Source organism: Diuraphis noxia, unplaced genomic scaffold (assembly GCF_037042655.1).
Source record: "Diuraphis noxia isolate RWA-SAM2 unplaced genomic scaffold, SU_Dnox_SAM2 contig0004, whole genome shotgun sequence".
Lineage (NCBI taxonomy): Eukaryota > Metazoa > Arthropoda > Insecta > Hemiptera > Aphididae > Diuraphis > Diuraphis noxia.
In genome coordinates this window covers 9,520,470-9,541,843 of record NW_028301714.1, presented here as the reverse complement: position 1 = coordinate 9,541,843, position 21,374 = coordinate 9,520,470, and the positions used below count along the sequence as shown (strand labels likewise).

The following is a 21,374-nucleotide window of genomic DNA, read 5'->3' as shown; positions in this document are numbered from 1 at the left end:
AAAAAGTATTTATTCGGGATCAATACAACTGTTAAGGGGTACAACCACAATGTTTAAAACAGATAGTTTTTTTGTATGATTTACTTACTAACTACTAACTACCTTAGATTAGATATAATTAAATATAAAACAACTAGTATTAATCAAAAATGTACTATTGGAAAAGTAGAAAAGAAAAATTTTAAATACCAGTCTCTTTAATCAATCAGTATCTTGTGTTAAAACAGTTTTTTTCTATTATACGTTTATCAGGTTGAAATATTAAATATATAAAATTGAAAGCTTTATCCAATGATTTTTACAACTAATTTTAAATCAACTACCTAAAAAGATTTACAGTTTATTGTTTTAAAATTTAAATATAGTGCTATATATTTTTTAAGATAAATTTTATCAATCATATTATCATACAAATAGTTATATTACATTTCAAAAAAAATTGTTGGTTAAAGGCTATTACCAGTCATATTAGCATTATTATATCATTTATTATAAATTTGTATTATTTAAAAAGATAATATTTTGATATTTAACGTTTATTTTTAAGTATTTAAAATGAAAGTATGCAATGTCTCAGAGGGATCTGATAAAAATAATTTATGCTAAAAATGTATGACAAAAAATTACTAATATTATATCATAAGTAAATTATTTAAGAAATATACTCATATTAGCAAATTCTCAAAAATAATATTTTTCAAAAAGTTATTACGTTCCAAATTAATTTAACCAAAAAAATATTGAAAAGGGCATTTTGAATTTATCTAAACAATTTTTAAATTTTTATATTTTCAGCATTAAAAATTAAAAATTAAAAATTTTACTAAAAATGTAGCTGTGTCTATGAATATATACAACAAAATGTATTCCATCAATCAAACCATCAAGAACACACTGTATGTAGGCACTCAAATACCTATATGGTTAGGTTACGTCGTAACTTGTATGCCTAAAGTGCATTTTGATGGATAGTGTCTACACTTAATTATTTTCATAACTCCTAATTTGTTTGATATTTTATATAAACTTAAACATATTTGTTTTTTTATTATATCTATAAAAGTATAAACTATCCTGAGAGATTTATTAAAATTTAATCACATAAATTATAATCGTCTTCCCGAAAGCGAAATTATGAACCGGGATCCTATACAATTATCTCGCCAATAATTAAGTATGTTCTATACCGCCGTACAAGGCACATGACCAATTTTTTTATGCAGTAATTTATGATATAATATTAGTGGTATTTGGTGGCCCTGAAAAGGGCCGTTTTATTTGTATATTGATCACGTCAAGTGGGTTTATTTGGAGCTGGTGTACTTGGTCACAGCTTTGGTGCCTTCACTGACGGCGTGCTTGGCCAATTCACCGGGCAACAAGAGTCGGACGGCAGTTTGGATCTCCCGGCTGGTAATGGTCGAACGCTTGTTGTAGTGGGCAAGACGACTGGACTCGGCGGCGATGCGCTCGAACAGATCGTTGACGAAACTGTTCATGATGCTCATGGCTTTGGATGACACGCCGGTGTCGGGATGCACTTGCTTCAGCACCTTGTAGATGTAGATGGCGTACGATTCTTTCCTCTTGGGCTTGCGCTTCTTATCGGACTTGGCGATGTTTTTTTGTGCTTTTCCTGAAGACTTCTTCATCGCTTTGCCCGCCGATTTTCCTCCTGGAGCCATTCTTAGAGTTTGAGTGATACTACAGTAGACGATTGGAACGCTGATGACTGAATGACGAAAAATCGACCGTACGGTAGTATATAAGACCAAACTAAAGTGATATGTCGTTTTTTTATTGGAGGAAATATTATAACTATGTCAAGTAAAAATAGGTCGTTGGTCGTTCCGTAATAATTAAAAATAATTGTTTCTCAACAGTTATATTTAACAGGAATGTCGAGCAAAAACAGCACATTTCAGTCACTTTTGTCTTTCAAAAGATGTTATTGTTGTTCGTCGTAGTGTTTTTATTTTGTCCAATCATGGGATTGCTTTTCAGATATTTACTATATAAGTCATGATTTCACTAATTTCAGCAACAGTTGCATTCAGTATCACGTTTAACCTACTAGACATCACTTCAGACAACATGAGCGGACGCGGTAAAGCAGGAAAAGCAAAAGGAGGCAAATCCAAAACCCGGTCGTCACGTGCCGGACTCCAGTTCCCGGTCGGGCGTATTCATCGTCTGTTGAGGAAAGGAAACTATGCCGAACGTGTCGGAGCCGGAGCACCGGTATACTTGGCCGCCGTCATGGAGTACTTGGCAGCTGAAGTTTTGGAGTTGGCCGGTAATGCCGCCCGTGACAACAAGAAGTCCCGTATCATCCCCAGACATTTGCAATTGGCCATCAGAAACGACGAGGAGTTGAACAAATTGTTGTCCGGAGTGACAATCGCTCAAGGCGGTGTGTTGCCCAACATCCAGGCCGTTCTCTTGCCCAAGAAGACCGAGAAAAAAGTTTAAATTAATTCCTGATATATCATGTGACATGTACTCGTTTAAAAGGTCCTTTTTAGGGCCACCAATTATTTTGATGATTTGTTTATTGTTTGCTACTTATATAGTCATGTGTTATTGTAGTTTTTTCAATATTTTTGTAATAATATTCAATGGAATGTAAATTGTTTCTACTAAATTCTACATCAATATTCAGTTACTTTACTAGTTTACTAGAATCTAGAATATTAGAATATCATATTATAATCAATCAATGCTCTTATATAATATATATTCTAATAATTGAACAGTGTCACCACGGTATATGCAGGGGCGGAGTGGCCCATCTGGAATTTTCCAGATGGGGCGATACTGACGGATACTATATGGGCCGGCCCTAGGTTTAAAAAAAATGGTTTAACATAAGTAACAAATAGTATAATCAGTGCTCAGTTGTATAAAATTGTAAATAATATTTCATGACCCTTATTATAAATAAATTTTGTTATAATCTTAAAGTGAAGTTTAAGTTTAGTATAAATTTAATATTTGATTTATTCAGAAAAACAATTTACAAATAATAAAGAAATTATACTTATTGATTTAAAATTATTTCTACCTATTAATTTTGATTCATTTGTGAATGGACTACCTAAAAATACTTTCTTTAAGTTACATGTAAAATTAAAACCTTAATTTGATGATGATAATGATAATAAAATAAAAAAACAATAAAACTAAACTACCTATCTGACAAAATGTTAAGTTTTTAAAAATCTTGGAAACATTTAAAGACATCTGTAGATGATGAATGTGCTGAAGAACTATAGGTACATAAATACATAATAAGTAGGTACACAGAAAATGAAGATGAGGAAAAAGACATATCAAAACCATGTGTAACATGTAAAAACTATAGAATTTTATAGTTACATATTACAATGCATTAATTAAGTGTAATTTTTACTCTTATGTTTATCCTAGGAAAATACTAAAAAGGCGTTGGTGTCGGGACCTACTAATTTAGTTAATTGCCTAATTTTAATTAAATATTACTTTATTGTTAACTTATAGAAATGTATATTAAAGCTGACAAAGTGTCTTCACTGGAAGGCTTCTTAAATCTGTCCTTTCTTCAAGTCACTTTATTCACTTATCTATTTTACTTATTGTTCAATTTTATGTAACAGATTGTAAATAAAAAAAAAATTGTTATATAAAAAAAAAATGTTTATCCTACATTATCCATTGCTTATATCAGTGTTTATTATTTACTTTGCCGGTACTCAAGTGGCCTATAAAAGATCATTTCTACTTAAAAATATTTAAAAACAGTTTGAGCAATTCAATTACAACCAAACATTTGCCATTTGGAGTCATTAATGTTGATGGAAAACAAATTCTTTATAGCTTAGTTATACAAAGTACTCATTATGACATTAAATTTGTATTATTATAATATTATTATTATTATAAATATTAAAACAAAAAACATATTTGTTAATTTTATAAGTTAGATTTGATTTTTTTTTCAAGTCTATAGTTAACCCCTGAAATAGTTAGCCGATGAGCCAATAGGCTGGAAAAATATGTTTTCCAGACCCGAAATCAGGTTTCACTCCGCCCATGGGTATATGATTATATTATATTACTTGCTGAATTACCCGAGTTCACACTTGTGTAGTTTTTGCTTTCTCAAAATGAAATTGTTAAATCAACACTCATTGTTGTGTTTTAAAGAAAAAAAAATTATTTTACTTATTAATGCTTATAGAAGTAGTAGCAAAATTATAAATAAAACAAAAAATAAATAAATAATATTTACAAATGATTCTATTTCACATATCGATAAAAAATGTATTATTTTTAGATAACGTATTTTGTATAATAATTGAGGCAATTAAGCTTTTCGGTGTTTTCTATACAACTCATAAAATATATAGATTCTGAAAAATCATAATATGATATTTGATATTATCAAAACGCTGATAAATATATACACACAAAAAGAAGTCAGAGTCCAGGTAGATAGAAAACCTCGAGCCGCCGTACCGTACCGCATTTCCCGTTATCGGTCTACCTATTTAGGTAGTCAAAGTTATATATGTTATAATTATAATTTTAATGAATTAAATTAAATTTTTATATTTTTCTCTGATTTATTATAACAAAAATTTAGTGTTGTTGCATAATGGTCTGTTACGGTACATTTAATAATGTAAGATTCAATTTAATTATTTAAATTATTTATAAAAAATATGATCAAGACGAGATTTTGAGCTACTAAAGATACTTTTGTGTAATTGTTTATACATGATATCATATTAAATGTAATTTTTGAAAAATATTTTAATTCCATCACATTTATTAAAAATATCAATAGAGTTTATTCAAACAAGACTATTTAATGTATAACTGAAATCAATTAAAAGCCAAGTTTCAGTTAATATATTAATATTATATAATACTATTTATATTAAGAGTAAAAATAGATGTATCATCTATAATTTTCATCGATATTATTAGTACGTACATCTCTTTTATTTCAAATTCTAAGATTTTTATAATCTACCTCAACTAAATCGAAAATTATACATCACACGTCTTTACATTTTTATTATAGAGATTGAATCATGGTAAGGACGTAAGGTATACATTTTCAATAGTAAAATTGATCGCAATTATTACAATTAATAATCTTTTTGGTTGGGGAAATCAAAGTATCACATACCAAGCGGCAAGCAAGACATATTAGACAAAACGATATAGATTAGCGATACAGGTAATAATCTAAATAAGCTACAAAACTAAATTAGATCTTAGATGGCACTTATCGAAACTATTTAAGCAGTATAACATAGACGCACGTCCTACTGTTCTATGATTAAACCACACTCTTCATTTTTTTAATATGGATTAAATAATTAATGAAAATATTTTGAAGAAACATCAAATAATATATCCTTAATATTTAACTTAGCCTTAGCATCTAGTGTATTGTGTATATCCTAATTTATTTAAAAAATGTGTAGATACTCCAATTTTCAAAATTTTCAAAATAAAATGGATTATAACAATTATCGTCTTATCTCACTCTCTTTATCGTTAAACTGTTAGAAAAATGTATAAAATCGAACCTATATGATATTTCCAGATAAAATAAATTCTCGGATAAAAATCAATATGGTTTTACTTTTATTAATGATAGATCTACAAGTAATGCCCATTATCATGGCTTTCAAAATTTTGAATTTGTTTAGTTTTTTATTCTTCAAATATTACCTAATAATATTTAATAACCATTGATGTGTTAGATCAAAAACTTTGAAAATGTAATTTATGATTCCGTATAAATAGCAATTGATAAATAAATAAAGAGCTGTAAACAATAACCATTAGCGTTTTATATCAACACTCAACAATAGGTGTCTACAAATTATTTTAGAACTAACTTTATACTTCTATAGAAAATCTAAAATCGGTTCATTATGAATTGTGATACTGCCACTCGGAGCACTAATGTTTATTTATTTTTTTAAATTTTATAGTCATTCCATCATAGACATAATAATATATATGTCTATGCATTCCATGGCTGCCTTATCAGAATATGTCGACGAATAACCAGTTTCGACTTGTATACCCATTACCCATAGATATATTATTATCTGTATACCTTTAATTGTGATATGAATGATATGATATCTTAGCTGCGATATTATGATCAATGCGCACGTGCTAAACAGTTTGTAAACCTCTACTCGATTTTAAATTTTTAGCAAAATATGTAATAACTGATAAATCGTAATGCCCCATGTGCCATGACAAAGTATGTGTATTTTTTCTTGGGTTTTCCTCAGTTATCTACGACTACGATATTAATTGGTTTATGGCTACTACCTATATAGTTACTGCAAATATACCTATAGTGGTTTCGATTTTTCTTCGTTCAATGTTCAGTTGCCGGTAATTATTACTTTTTGCAGTTAAAATTATTTTTAATTTCTTTTCATCCGTTGTACGGTCTTTTTACTCACCATCGCAATCGAAATGGCTGGCGAGAATAACTTCTGTAAATATAATGAGTAAGTGCAATATTATTAGACTATAGTGTACAATAACTTCTAATGTGGCGGTGGATGGGAAAAAAAACACTTTCCTGTGTGTCCGTTTCCACACTTAGCAATTGGGAATTGGCGTGCAGCAGTCGATCTGGGTGAATTTAAAATATTTCCTAAATGAATAAATAATAAATTGTACAACCTACATCATAGGATTTGTGTATTATTATTATTATTATTATTATTATTTTTATTGTATTTGTTGTCCATGTCAAAGATTTGTTTTTTTTTTATAAACAAAATTTATGGATATATCATCTTTCTATTAATTAATAAGTTAATAGTAGTATAATACTAATATTTAATTGATGGCTATCCTATAAAAAAAATAAAAAATATACCTATTCTATGTATTTTTATTAACTGAGAAAAATTCCTGTAGGTATAAGCTGTTCTTTACCTACCTACAGGCTACAATTAGGTACAAACAACCAACATCATAAATTATATACTTATATAGATATGGTTGCTATTGGTAGTTCTTGAAGTCGATGCTCTTATCTGACCAGTTTTCCGGCGTATGTTTTGCTATAAAGATGTCTTAGCAGATTTCTAGAATCCTGACTGACAGTTTTTACAGCTCATAACTATATAATCTTTCAATGTTTGAATTTTAAGGTGGCATTCCAAATAATTTCGAGCACTTAATGTTTGTTGACAGATGAGGCGTCCAAATATGGTTTAATTTTATGACATTCAAAAATCATAATATGAGAGAACTCGTTAGAGAATTAAAAAAAAAAAACTATAATGATACATTTTTTTAATAATTTTTAACCAATGGTATCCTGGTGTTGACAGTGCAAATGATTTGTTTTATAACAATGACAACCAAAAAAAAAAATCTATACTTATATATTATATTATCAAATAATCTTTATAGTAATATGATAAGTATCTACGATATTAACCTTATAAGGCTATAAATAATCATATACAATTAATATTCAATTTGCATGAGTGAAGGGTAGCTACCTATAATTGGTGTTGGTAAATAAATAGCTATAAACTCCCTAAAAGTCTCTATAAGAATCTATTAAGATAACTTTTATTGAAAGCTATCCAGTAATAATTGTGTTATTAGCTTACAAATAGACTAACATCCATTAATATATGAATATTATATACAATATAGCTTATTAGTCTGTTATTTATGTTATTATTTTTTAATTTTTAATTTCATTTTTCTGGCTGAAATTGAGCTGATGTAATTTCAAATTATATTTTAATACTTATATAATTATTGTAGTCTGCTATATTATGATAAAAATGGATCAAAAAATAATGGAAATTTAACTCCGATATATGGACCTTATGAAAAACTTCACCTTAGTGATTGGGGTCAATCAAATATACACCATGAGATTGTACAGGTAGTTAATACATTTATCAATTTTACTAAGCTTAATAATACCTTGTTTTAATTTTATTCATAAGGTTTATTTAATCTTGTATTAAATGTAATTTTGCAATTTTTATATTTTGAATCAAATTAAAAGGTAATTAATTTTAGTTACTAGGTATAATTTGGTTATTTTTAGTATTATAACAGCATTAATAATATCAAATGCTTTGCATATTACCTAATTTATCAATACTTTATTTATTTTTAGGCCTTTAATAAAATGAATATAAAACAAATGAAACCGATACAACAAAATTCATTTTTATATTTAATGAATCACTATAATACAGCAATGGTTGGCTTTTCAAAAGGAAAATCTATTTCTTACTTAGCAAGTATTTGTTCTTCAGTTTTGAGCAATAGTAATGATGAAATGGTATGTTATAACATATTATGAATTCATTTGTATTAAAAATATATATATGTTAAACTTATAATTCTCTATTATTATTTAGTTTTTATTCTAAATTTAGGTCAACATTTAAAGTTATTTTACCTGTTTACAGAAAAGTTTTGTTATTGGGCCCAAAGCTATTATTCTAAGTAGTTCTTTAGCATCATGCTCTAGATTAGAATATTTATCGAATGAACTTTTCTCCTCAACTATAAAAAAGAATAATGTTGCTATAGCTTATGAATCCATTTCAGTGCAACACACTATAGTAAGTTAAACATTTAAGAAAACACCATACTCGAGCTAGTAGAAAATTACTGAAATTTAAACCTACAAAGTTATGGAAAATAACTTGCACACCACAAGTATTTCTATTATTTTCTGTATCAATTATAAATTAGATTTTTAAACTATAATTGTTGTTTGAGTGGTTTGTTTTTGCTCATATATACTCATGCCGGCAAGAGAACGTTTCTGGGCGGCGACCAAAATTCGTCTGATCTAACGCATTCCCACCACTAAACCTTTCCAAATGCTGGCCGACGCCATTACCACTTCCAAAATCGGATGCGTGAACGAGAAGCGTTCTCTCGCTGGCACGAGTATAGTTTTTAATCTAATTTTACTAACAATTTATGAGTATAGTGTGCTAATGTTGAAAATTATTGAATAATAAATATTAAAGTTGTTAATTTTATCTACATTTATTATTATCTATTATTTTTGTAGGCAGCTTTGTGTAATGGATGTGATATTTTAATTGCTACTCCAACAGGTCTCCATAATTTGTTAACCCAAACAAAAATGTTTAATTATTCAAATCTAAAACATTTTGTTTTTGATAATATAGATCTACTACTGGATAATTATAAAAATCAAGTAATTAAATTGTTTTTATAAAAAAAAAAAAAAAAAAAAAAAAACAGAATTTAACTTAAACAATTTTTAGATGCCTCACTTTCTTCAAATTTTAACAGAACTTAAAAAAAAAGAAGAAAAATACGGTATACAATTGATATCGACATCAGTCAAATGGAATAAAGATGTAGATATATTTTTAAACCAGTTGTTTGTAAAATGGCAGTATATTTTTGGCTCTCCCTTAGAAGCTGCTCGCTATATGAAAATAGGGTTTAATCTTGTACAAGTCAAAGATGATAAACTAGAAAAAATACTAGGTAAAAAAAATTCTTATAAATATTATTATGATGTGTTGATTATTATTTTGTTCAAAATTTCAGAATTTTTAAAAAATAATACAAAGTACCTTCGAAGTGTTTTGGTTACATCAGATTCTGATGAACTAGGCATAATTTCTAGTTATATTCAGCAACACGATTCTAGTATAGAGGTTCTGGTGCCAAATCAAATGAGAATTTCTAATGGTAAATTTATTAATAATAATAAAAGTTTAATGGTTATAGGTTACTCCAAATTACTTTTATATAGATTGTTTTATTTATGTTTAGTATATACATTGCAACAATGGAATGAGCCATTAGAAAAAAACCAACGTGTATTAATTTGTAGTGATAATATGATGATTGATTTGTATGTTGTTGATGCAGATTGTCTAATACATTATGATATTCCAACTGACAAACATAAATTTTCAATAAGATTCAGTGTTTTAGATAATTCTAACAATGTTTTTATAGTAAGTCCCTTAAAGTAAACTATTTTTTATTTAAAATATTCATTATTATTTTTTTATCGCTTGAATTAAATATATTAGGTATGTTATTGATTTTAATGGTTAACAAACTTAAAAGTTTATATAGATGGACATTACGAAGACATCACACCTGCATGTGTTGTCTTCGTCTTACAAGTCTGTAACATAATAGATTTTACGCTCAGAAGATTACGTTTAGCTCCGTTAGTTTAAAATTTAGAGTGAATTAATCTCTTATATATATTAAAGGCAAGATTATTATCTGAAGCATCTCGTGGGCTTTTTATTATATTTTAATTTTAAAGTGAATTATTAGTATTTCTAAATTGTAAATTGTTTGTATTTTAGAATACTCATAACTCACTCTAAAATTAAAAAGCCTTTAAGAAACCCTAAAAAATAATGTTACTATTAATTTTTATAAAAGGTTAATCCACTCTAAATTTTAAACTAACAGAGCTGAACGTTATCTGCTGAGCATAAAATTTGCTATGTTACGTGCTTGCAATTGAGACATCACATGTAGGTGTGGAGTCATCTTAATTCAACCATCCTTAAATTGATATGTACTAATTACTTGATATTCTTTACCAAAATTACATTTTAATTTTTTGTTTTGTTTATAGAATAAAAGGCGTAGTAGTTATATATTTTTAAGTAACAATATTAAAGACATGTTGCAGTTGCCAAAAGTGGTTGAAGTCATGAAAGATTTTGGTAATGGTGAAGTGGATCCTATTTTGCTGAAACATGCTAAGGTTTTAATAACTTAAAATGCATCTGAATTATATATAATACAATAGTATTGATGTAAACAATTAAGAGGACATCACATAAAAGTGTGCTATCAAATGTAGGACATAGAAATCAGTGTCGGCGCTATGATTTGCGAGACCTTTGCAATTTATAAAATCAAAGTAGTCCTCTCCCCCATAATAAAACACCTTTAAAAATCACAAGGCCCTTGTGCGGCTTCACTTTGTGCATACTGCCGATAGTGATAGAAATAACTAGTTATCAAATAATTGGAAAATCAATTTTTATAATTCAGACATATTAAAAATATTAATAACCATAATTTTCTAAGTCATCGAACAAAATTTGCTGTAATCTTATAACACTCTTTAACTCATAAAATAGTTTATGGCAGGTATTTGTAAATTTGTTTTTAGGATTTTTTAACGTTCTAAATATAAGAGATGGAGAAATCTTGATGTGATGTACTTTTGATATAAATAATCCATCATAATTAATTCAATTTTAAATATTTTTTAGAATATAAATGACTCTTTAGAAAAAGAAAAGAAAAATTGTTTATTATGCAGTGAAATACTACAATTTGGTTATTGTTCTAAACCTATGACATGCCAGAGTCGTCACATTTTATTCAAACAAGTTGATGATCCCGGTGTTAATATTCCTAGGTTAATTTGTATTACTTTAAATAGTCTTGTAATAAGTTTATATTTATCATTAAACCTTAGTATTTATTAATTATTAATCAAATTAAATAATGTACTATAACTATGGTATTTATTGATTATTTTTTTTTTAGATCTGGATTAGCTATTGTAAAAATTTTAAATGTCTATGATGCATCTCACATGTCTGCCAAACTTTTGAAACTGAATTGTACAAATACTCTCAATGATGAGCAATATTGGTCAAATGTTATAGACCATTCTGATACCATTAATCATAAGCTCAATTCACACTTTTCAAAAAGGGACTCTGAGTAAATTTTTAATGATCTTATTTATTGTAAATGAAACAATATATTAATATATTTTAATTCTTTTTAGAGTTCTTCATGAAAAACCTAATCCTGGAGATATTGTTGCTGTACAGATTGATTCTAGTACTAGGAAAATAAACAATACTGCATATTTCAGGGCTCTTGTTATTAATGTTGTTGACAAAAATACAACAAACCCTAAAGTGAAAGTTAAACTAATTGATGAAGGATATGTTGAAACTATATCGGTATAATTTATAACATAAATTAATAACTCATCATTTTTTATGTTAAAATTGCTGAAATTTGTTTAGAAATGGAAAGTGTTTGTGTTACCTGATATGTTAAAAAGTATACATACTACTATTGTGGATATGTTTTTGGCATCTGTAAAACCAATTGGCTTTGATAAAACATGGTGTGCTCAAGCAAACCATCGTCTTATAAAACATTTGAAAGATGTTACTATTTGCAATAATACAATTATTGTAAAGGTGTGATATTTAGTACTTGATTACCATGGGATTTTCACGTGTTGAACTTATATTTTTCTCAGGTTAAAATGGCACTTGGAACTACCATATGGATCCAAAAATTGTATGAAAAATATTGGGACTCAAATTTAAAAAAATATGAATTCAAGGAAATTTTACCTGAGATTTTGTTAAATAATGGCTATGCAGATATAAATTTTGAACACATAGATAATCTAAGAGAACTCAGTATTTCAGCTGGTATTTCCAAGCCACTACAAATAGAAAAGAATTTTATGGAAAATAGTAAGTTGAATGAATGACTTTATTGTTCAAAACTTTTTTTAAACCAAATTCTGTTTTATTTTAGAAGAACTAAGCATAGAAGAATTCATGTCTATTTATAAATTGCCTCAACCCCAATGGGCTCATCTGGACCAAAGTGTCACTTTGGTTTCTGTAGACTGTATTATTAGCCATAAACTGTTTTTTGTTGGAAATAACAAGTACTATGATAGGTAAATTATTATATTTGTTTTATGCTTGAACCTATAGAAAGATAACATTTCTATATTCCAGATTTTTGGTTTAAGTTTTATTGCTATAGAATGACATGATTTTTATTTCACTGTTTCAAAGTGTTTATCCTCAAATTGGAATATTTAATTTTAAATCCTAAATAATTAATGGATTGGTTTTACAATGATTTTTTTTTAGGGGTTCAACCCCCCCCCCCCCCCCCCGAAAATTGATCCTGGATAAGTAGCCTGATTTCTAATATTGACTATTAAATGTAGCTTATACACTAAGATGCAAAAGTAGTTTACAATATGTTTAAAATTGATTGGAGAGAAAAATAAATTTGATGACCAAACATTTAACTCAAATACCAGTTTTGACCGGATCAAAATATTTGAGTCAAGTCACTAACCGTTAGTGAATTTTATGTAATAATATAATATACAAAATTTGTTTTTGGGTGATTTAATTAATAGTATTACTAACTAGTAACATTTAAACCGTTTACAAGCGAGAATGGCGTAGTACAAGGATCATCTATAAGCGTTACATTATTCCTCATCTCAATTAACGAAATGTCAACTCAAGTCCCTCCGCCCACGATGATCAAACTTTTCGCCGATGATGCACTGATATATTGTAAAGGAAAAAAACATGAATTCAATAAAAAATCAAATACAACTAACACTGGATAAGTTAAGTAAATGGAGCTTCGAAACAGGTTTCACTTTTTCTCCGAACAAGACCAAATGCATACTTTTCTCCCATCAAAGAAAAACAACCAAACAATTAAATTTGAAAAGACAACACTTGACTACTGCGACAATGTTAAAATTCTTGGGTTAACATTTGATAATAAACTCAACTGGTGCCAACACATCAAACAGTTAAGAATCCGTACGCTCAAATCAATTAAAATTATAAAAACATTAGCTCACACTGAATGGGGGATCTGATGATGACAGTCTAATTAAAATATATAAAACCTTAATTAGATCAAAAATTGATTACGGTTCAATAGTCTACAAAGCGGCTAACCATAGAACCATACAAATGCTAAATACAATACAAAATTTTGCCATTCGCTTATCTTTAGGTGCATTTAAAAGTAGCCCAGTCCCAAACGTATTGTGTATGGCTGGAGAACCTCCTCTTTCTTTAAGGAGAAAACAGCTCAAAACCAAGTAAATTCTAAAAATAGCCAAACACCAAGAGAATCCAGTGTACAAAAAAATCTTTAAAAAAAGGTCCCAGGCAAAACCAATAAATGCATCTTATCTCAGATCAATTTATGAAAGACAACAAGATTTCATTATTAAATCGAAACCTTAATCAACAATACAATTCAAAGCATCATTATTAAACATACCCCCTTGGCGATTCAATAAAAGTATAATAGACCTTAATCTATCATTATACAACAAAAATACTAAGATAAGAATAATTATAAAGGTCTACATTACGAACTACTGCAATCGTACCCCGAACACACACAGATATATACCGACGCGTCGAAAATCGATCAGAAGTCGGGATTAGCCGTGAATATCTCATGACATAAACATACAATTAAAAACTAATGAGGTATGTAGTATTTGTACTGTAGAAGCCCTAGCGATACTTATAGCCATTTAAAGCATTCACTGTACTAACGATAAGAAATATCTATTAATGTCCGATTCTTTAAGTAACTTAATCAGCATATACAATTTAAATACGTCGCAACCAGTTATCTGCCATATAATTAATGAACTCTATGTACGTAAAAATAGTATATTATTCGCATGGATCCCGGGACACATCGGCATAAGAGGTAACGAAGAAGCTGATCTAAAAGCAAAAGAAACAACAGGTACTGCCGCTTTTGAAGTATGCTCCCTCATATTGGACAGAAGCTTGATAAACTCAACCAAATTCAAGTACATGGATGAATGGCCAAACCTTTGGTCTAAAAGTGATAACAATAAATTAAGGGGAATAAAACACTCGATACTACCATGGCCCAAATTATTTGAGATGTCCAGAAGAGACGAGGTATTTCTTGTCCGCCTACGAATAGGCCACACGCGCATGACACACGGATATCTCATGGCCAAAGAAGACCCTCCATCATGCCTGACGTGTGGAACAATCATCACAGTCAAGCATATACTTACAGAATGTCATATATTCAGTGACAGGCGCATTGAATTAAAACTACCCGATACACTTTACGAGATGCTATCACTCACTCCCGAGACGACCAATAAACTCCTCAATTTCGTCAACTCAACAGAACTGCGTCAACTGATTTAAATATTCTAATTTAGATTAAAATGTAAATCTTTAATTATAAGTAATAAGTTGAAAGCAAATATGTAAGTAATTAATGTAAATTTAATATGTAACGCCGGCTAATAACCATGCAGTTGATGCCATAAACGATTAATAAAAAATAAAATAACATTTAAAACAAAAAACATTTATAATGAAATATCCTTAGAAATAAATGCTTGAAAGCATTTTAAAATATAACTAGTTTATTGTTATGTACCTACCATTAAAACATATTTATTTAAAACACTTTGAAATAAGGTAGTTAATATTAGTGTAAAAATCTAACTTATCTATAAATTAGTATACAATATTCAAATATAATATGTTATATGTTATAGACTTGACAATCTTCAACTAATGATTGATAAATATATTGAAGAAAAACAGTTAACAAAATTAAAACATATTATTAATGGAGCACTTTGTTTAGCCAAATATCCAAAAACTGATAAGTAAGAATTTTAAATGGTATGTATATATCATATATCATATATTTTTTCAAACAACTTTGTGGCATAGGTTTAACCGTGTCAAAATTATTGAAAAATCTGGTAATGGATTTGTTGAAGTTTTATTTGTTGACAAAGCTGAATTTCTTAATATTAAAATTCATTTTTTGCTTACAATACATCCAGACCTAATCACTTACTTACCATTTCAAGTAAATATCAATAATATTTTAGTTAAATAAAATGTGATTCATATAGCAATAAATATTAAGACAATTATTATTCAAAAAGTAATAATTTTTTTGAAAATATTTTTTTATATAATTTCAAGTTGTAATAAAACATTTTTCTTATTTCAAAAAAAATATTTAAAAATAGTTTTCCTCATAATTTTTTTATGTTTTACTTTTACTTTTTGAATTGCAACATCCAGTTTTAATTTCTTTTTGAAAACAAAATATTTTCTGAGTATTTTTATTCATAAAAGTTTAAATATGATGAGTAGTTAATAACTTATACATTATAAGTATTTGAAGTTTTTGATGAGCGGAGTAGTAGACCATTTGGCACAGTATTCAAATAATTAAAAAATATTCTTCATTGCAATATGGAATTGTTCTGTCTTAATGATGTCATTCAAAAAAGCGATAAACATAAAAAATTATGAGGATAAAAATATAAAAAAATATTTATAAACATTATTTTTTGATGACTAAAAACTATGCAAAATAAATGTTTTCAGAAATATTTTTAATTTTTGAAATAATGAGTATTCAATGATCAAATCAGCCTATATATATAATGAACACAAACTATAATACTTAATATCATATTTAATTGTTAGGCGATTGAATGCAGTTTAAGTGGCGTTAACGATAAATTACCTACAAACAACGAGCTGGATGAACTAGTTGGCTATTTATTTGATATCATGCCAAATTCATTATATTTAAAAGTTAGCAAATATATATATTTTTCAATATTTATTTTAAATAATAATGTGTTATATGTTAGGTTATTAACACTATTTCATCAACAACATATACTGGCGGTAGTCACTATGAAGTGATGTTATATGATGCAGACATTACTGTTAATTTGGAGTTTCAAACAAAATTCAGTCAATACTGTGACGATTTCCAAATGTCTGAATTGTTAAATATTATAAACACTGAGTATAATAAAGATACTTCTATAGAAGATGATAAAAATATTCCATATGTTTTTGATGAAAAAAAATTTGAAATTGAAGATATGAATCCTGATGAACTGAAGATAGAACAAGAATTTTTTGATAAACTTGGAACTGTGGTTTTTGGAGAAGTAATCATCATTTGTAAAATTTAAAATTACTTATTTTTAATAAGGCATCTTACAAGTTGTAGTATAGTAAATTTACTTTTAAACTGTTAATCCTTAGCTTCATTAGTATTCATATTATAATGAATTAACCTATTATTAAATCATTATGGTTTATTTTATTTTCATATTTAAATTTTGAAGTGAGTTATAAATATTTTGCTAAATATATAACTAGCTTCAAAATTCAAACTTATAATACCAAAAAAATGCTCCAATAAATCCTTGTAAAATGTTTTTACTTATAGATATGATAGTAAGTAAATTAATTTTAATAAAAAAAAGTCTAATAAATTTTAACATAGACTACTAAGTATAAATTTACCATATTATGTTTTCTCTTAAAGAGAAACAAAAATGTGGAGAGACATCCTCTTCTTATAATAAGATGATATCTAATGATTGATCATGCAGCTCTTCAAAAGTGTTCTATATATTGTACAATATATAATAATATATTATACATATATAATACTTCTATTTAGTAAGATTACTGGTATAAAAGTTTTTCAATATTAGAATTATTATAATTTTACTTTTTCTTTAAAATATGATTTTTTTACAAATTTGAAAAACTGTCAATATTTAAATACTGAGTATATACTTTTTAGGCTTATGCAAATATGTTTAAACGTGCAGATCAAAATATTGTGGATGTTAAAAAAGAAGATTTCTTAAAAATCACTGATATGACACCAGTAAATGAAAATGGGCCTCCTAAAGTTTGTGCTAACATTGAACCAATTAAAACTAAAGAGATAAGTCCTAATAATGATACAGCTATACTTAATGATATGTATGAGCTAAATAATTGTAAACAAAAACTAAAGGAAAAAAGACGAAACATTTGCTTAACATGTAATACTAATATACGGTCAATTATTCCTGTATGTACTTGGCATGAAGATAGAAATAATATTTATTTAAAACTGCATATCCTTGAAATAGATAATTTCAATGTTGACTGTACAATGGAGGGTATTAAGTTTAAGTAAGATAATTTTTTGACGTATAAAAAAAGTATACATTTTTATATTTAAGTAAATGTTTTATTTACAGGTCTCAATTCAAAAATTTTTCGTATGAGTTTTGTGTTAGACTCTATGGTTTAATTCTTGATAAAAGTATAACTTATAGACATAATTATGAAGGATTCCATATCAAAGCTGAAAAATTGTACAAAACAGGTATAAATCATATTTATGTATAGGTTAGTGGTGAGTTAAATTAAGGTCCTATTAAAAAAAAAAAACATGCTACAAATTTTATTGACATTCAATATGATGCATTGACACTTTTGCACAATTTCCACGTTATTATAATTTTTAAGAAAACATCAATAATTTTTTAGCTTTAATTCTTTTTTTAATTTAACACTATTCCACTATTTATGCTCTGCACCTTTGTGTACTACATAAAATAAAATAATTTTAAAACCTACATTTATGATCTTATTTAATTTTAAAATAATGTGAACCAGTTCCCTAAAATGTTACAATTATTGTAAAATTATTGTAGTACAGGAACATAGAAGTATATCTAAAGGGTTCATCATATTACATATTATTGTCAGTAACTACCAATTTTATTTTATTTTACAAACTTAAGAAATTATTCTCATGAAACTAATGACTATTAACATTTAACAAATACGTTGTTTCCAATTATCCATAATATATCATTTAAAATGTAACTCTTATGTTATTGATTCCTAAGCTATCTTGCTTAGACTTCCTTAAAAACACCATTCTGTTATTGTAAGACAAGTGGATAAACTTAATTATGCCATTTTTATAACAGCTGGATGAGGAACAAATTTAGAAAAAATTTAATATAAGGTGAATTTTTTTAAATAGTTTTTTGTAATAATGACAATCTTCCTCTAGTTTATTTTTTAGTATATCAATCTTTCGCTGAATGTTGCATAACAACAATGAAATGTGCATAAAAAATTCACAATAAATAATTTAATTCAAATCGGAACACATATTATGCAGTAAAATAAGACATAACTTCATTTTTTCAAAGATTAAAATTAACCAAAATCATAGCAGAAATAATTAAAGATTTCCGACCTTTTTGATATTTCAACACTGTTTTTAAAACTACTTTTTACATGATATATCTAAAGTGGTTGATGGATCAGTTCAAATTCTGAATGTGTTTTTGTATGTATATGTTACATACTCTGGTAATGTAGTGATCATATATAAATAACACTTTGAAAAGAATATGATGAGAAGTCTTTTGCATATAAAATATATCTATCTGGTAAAATGTAATTGGAAATAATTTATTTTTGTTATAGAAAATTTCTGTTTTTAACACGTTGACTGCCATGCAGCCGCCGGCGGCCTCAGGAATATTTATCATGGGTACGCCAAAGACATTTTTCAGTGTCATTATAAATTTGTATTTGTATATATACTATTGAATTTGAAAAAAAATTAAAAATACAAAAAAAAATGTTAAAATTATGTTTATTACACCAAAAAAATTGCAACTATTCCCACTACGCCACAGCATATTTTCAAGATCATTATTGTAGCGCCATGGAAAAGTTAATAATATAAATCCAAATTTATTTACGGCAGCCCGCGGCCATATGGCCTCCTACGAATGATATAGTGTGGCAGACGGCAGTCTAAAAATTATCAATACCTAATTATTATTATATGGACGCCGGCGGCCGCATGGCAGTCAACGTGTTAAGAACTTAAAATTTTTCAATTGTCTTGTATAGTCTACTACTAGTTGGCATTTTTTTTTTTTTAGTACACACTTCTCGAATCCATAATATACACTTTCAAAATCAGGCAATTTACCGTGTTGTGGTTCACTAAAAAATAAGTCCTTGACTAAAACTCTATTAATACGTATCAAACTATGCTATTAAATCAAATTTTGTGACAAATTAAACCTTGACAAAATTACTTTATACCCAAAATTTCTAGAATTATTCATATACTTTATGATTATTTCTTTACTAAATAACCAGTATTATGTATTATTATTATCAATAAAATTTTTTTTTTAAATACAAATTTTAAAGCTTAGAATAATATTAGCACTTTAATTTTACTAAATTGTAATTTACTAGAGTTTGGCAATAAAATTGCAGTATTGACACTTTTACAGATTATAAATGGCCACAGTTATTTTTATGTCGAAAGTATCATACATACTTAAAATATGATACAGAACATATTGAAATCAAAGACTTTTCCTTCTGGACAAAAGGTATTATAAGTACTAGTAATTTTAGAAATAATAAATATAGTGCTAATGTATACATACTAAACAATTTAAAAAAATCAGTATTTTATTATATTTATTATTAATAGAATAAATGAAGTAAATTGCCCTCAGTAATTTAATCTGTTTTTTTTTCTTATAGAAATGAACAAGTTTAAAGTTATAGCCAAAGGTACTCCTCTGAACTCAATGAATGATGAATGTTCCAGTACAGACAGCTGTGATGACAGCGAAAATGAAGAACACTTTGATTATGATGATTTTATTGATTACTAATACAAGTTTTTATGTATTTTTATTTGAAAATTTACCAGTTTTTAAGTTATTTTAATATTGTACCTCGCCAAGTGACCAGTAAAATGCATACATATTTTTTTTTTTTATTAATAAACTCATTAAATTAATATTATTTATCATTTTTTGTTTATTTATAAACAATAAATAATAGAGTTAGGATTGTTTCCTGAAAAGTGTTTTTGAGTTGCAGTTATTTTTAATGATTACAAGGAGTCAATCCCTTGATAAGCTATCTGGTGCTTTTGAGTTAGCGACAAACCTTTGCAAGTGCCTCCTCTTTTAAATAGATGGAAAACTCTCCTAAATTCTAAAATAGTATTTTATTTAGCTTATTCTATGAACAATTATTTATATGATGATCCATCTCAACTAACCACACCAAAATTGATTTCCATCTTTAAATTGATAGACAGTGATTTCCCCTATGTCCTAACAGCATTTTAACACTTTTTTCCCAAAACCAAGTCCGCACAAATTACCCAATGCCAATTAATTGATATTCAGAAAATTACTGCATTTCTTTGGTTACCTTCACATGTAAAGATAAAAGAAAATTAAGTGGCCGATAAAGAAGCCACCCTAGCTATTAAAAATTCCCCTAACACCACTAATAAAATATCATCCAATACCATCTCCATATTAGTCAAATTTAAATTCTTTTGTCATAGCAATACCATCGAGACTCCATTCCATTTGTTAACAAACTAAAATCCGCCAAAAGTTCATTAGACAGTGGTTACAACATCTCCAAATCTCAACCGACATCAACTTATTGCTATCACTGAAATAAGAATCAGTCACACTTCCGCTAAACACTCTTTCTTAATTAGCAAAGACTGCAGTAAATTGTAAATACCAAACTTCCATAATTATAATATAAACACTTAACTATTATATATTATATATATTGTGAGTATTATCCTTTTAATAA

At 27.4% G+C, this 21,374-nt stretch overlaps 3 protein-coding genes across 6 annotated transcripts; 2 read left to right on the top strand and 1 right to left on the bottom strand.

The window, feature by feature from the left end:
* Positions 1 to 1,067: 1,067 nt before the first annotated feature.
* LOC149055681 (histone H2B) lies at positions 1,068 to 1,723 on the bottom strand. Its single transcript, XM_089226189.1, has one exon. It carries the CDS (start codon positions 1,683 to 1,685, stop codon positions 1,305 to 1,307), a length of 381 nt encoding a protein of 126 aa, XP_089082315.1. The 5' UTR covers positions 1,686 to 1,723; the 3' UTR covers positions 1,068 to 1,304.
* Positions 1,724 to 2,034: 311 nt separating this feature from the next.
* Positions 2,035 to 2,644, top strand: LOC107161722 (histone H2A). Its single transcript, XM_015508234.2, has one exon. The coding sequence runs from the start codon at positions 2,095 to 2,097 to the stop codon at positions 2,470 to 2,472; it is 378 nt and encodes a 125-aa protein (XP_015363720.1). The 5' UTR covers positions 2,035 to 2,094; the 3' UTR covers positions 2,473 to 2,644.
* A 3,512-nt stretch (positions 2,645 to 6,156) lies between these two features.
* SoYb (Sister of Yb) lies at positions 6,157 to 20,562 on the top strand. Of its 4 annotated transcripts, none has more exons than XR_016191310.1 (23): positions 6,157 to 6,411; positions 7,816 to 7,939; positions 8,180 to 8,347; positions 8,478 to 8,633; positions 9,095 to 9,244; positions 9,315 to 9,543; positions 9,607 to 9,750; positions 9,835 to 10,022; positions 10,667 to 10,798; positions 11,316 to 11,464; positions 11,596 to 11,775; positions 11,843 to 12,023; positions 12,090 to 12,269; positions 12,332 to 12,554; positions 12,619 to 12,766; positions 15,422 to 15,535; positions 15,603 to 15,744; positions 16,377 to 16,487; positions 16,547 to 16,855; positions 17,503 to 17,882; positions 17,951 to 18,078; positions 19,200 to 19,266; positions 20,030 to 20,131. XR_016191310.1 is itself a non-coding variant. In XM_089225184.1 (23 exons), the coding sequence occupies exons 1-23, from the start codon at positions 6,260 to 6,262 to the stop codon at positions 20,420 to 20,422; spliced, it is 3,924 nt and encodes a 1,307-aa protein (XP_089081310.1). In that variant the 5' UTR covers positions 6,158 to 6,259; the 3' UTR covers positions 20,423 to 20,562. The 4 variants fall into 4 exon arrangements, 3 of the variants coding, with proteins under 3 accessions (XP_089081310.1, XP_015363727.1, XP_089081311.1); XM_089225184.1 differs by lacking the exon at positions 19,200 to 19,266 and adding an exon at positions 20,289 to 20,562 and having other exon boundaries at positions 6,158 to 6,411; XM_015508241.2 differs by lacking the exon at positions 19,200 to 19,266 and adding an exon at positions 20,289 to 20,562 and having other exon boundaries at positions 6,158 to 6,530.
* The last annotated feature ends 812 nt before the right edge of the window (positions 20,563 to 21,374 follow it).

Coding starts and splice junctions, on each gene's coding strand:
- LOC149055681 (XM_089226189.1), bottom strand. CDS start 1,685: ATGGCTCCAGGAGGAAAATCGGCGGGCAAAGCGATGAAGAAGTCTTCA.
- LOC107161722 (XM_015508234.2), top strand. CDS start 2,095: ATGAGCGGACGCGGTAAAGCAGGAAAAGCAAAAGGAGGCAAATCCAAA.
- SoYb (XM_089225184.1), top strand. CDS start 6,260: ATGTGCCATGACAAAGTATGTGTATTTTTTCTTGGGTTTTCCTCAGTT. Junction 11,776..11,842: donor TTTTCAAAAAGGGACTCTGA/GTAAATTTTTAA, acceptor AATTCTTTTTAG/AGTTCTTCATGAAAAACCTA. Junction 16,488..16,546: donor CAAATTCATTATATTTAAAA/GTTAGCAAATAT, acceptor GTTATATGTTAG/GTTATTAACACTATTTCATC.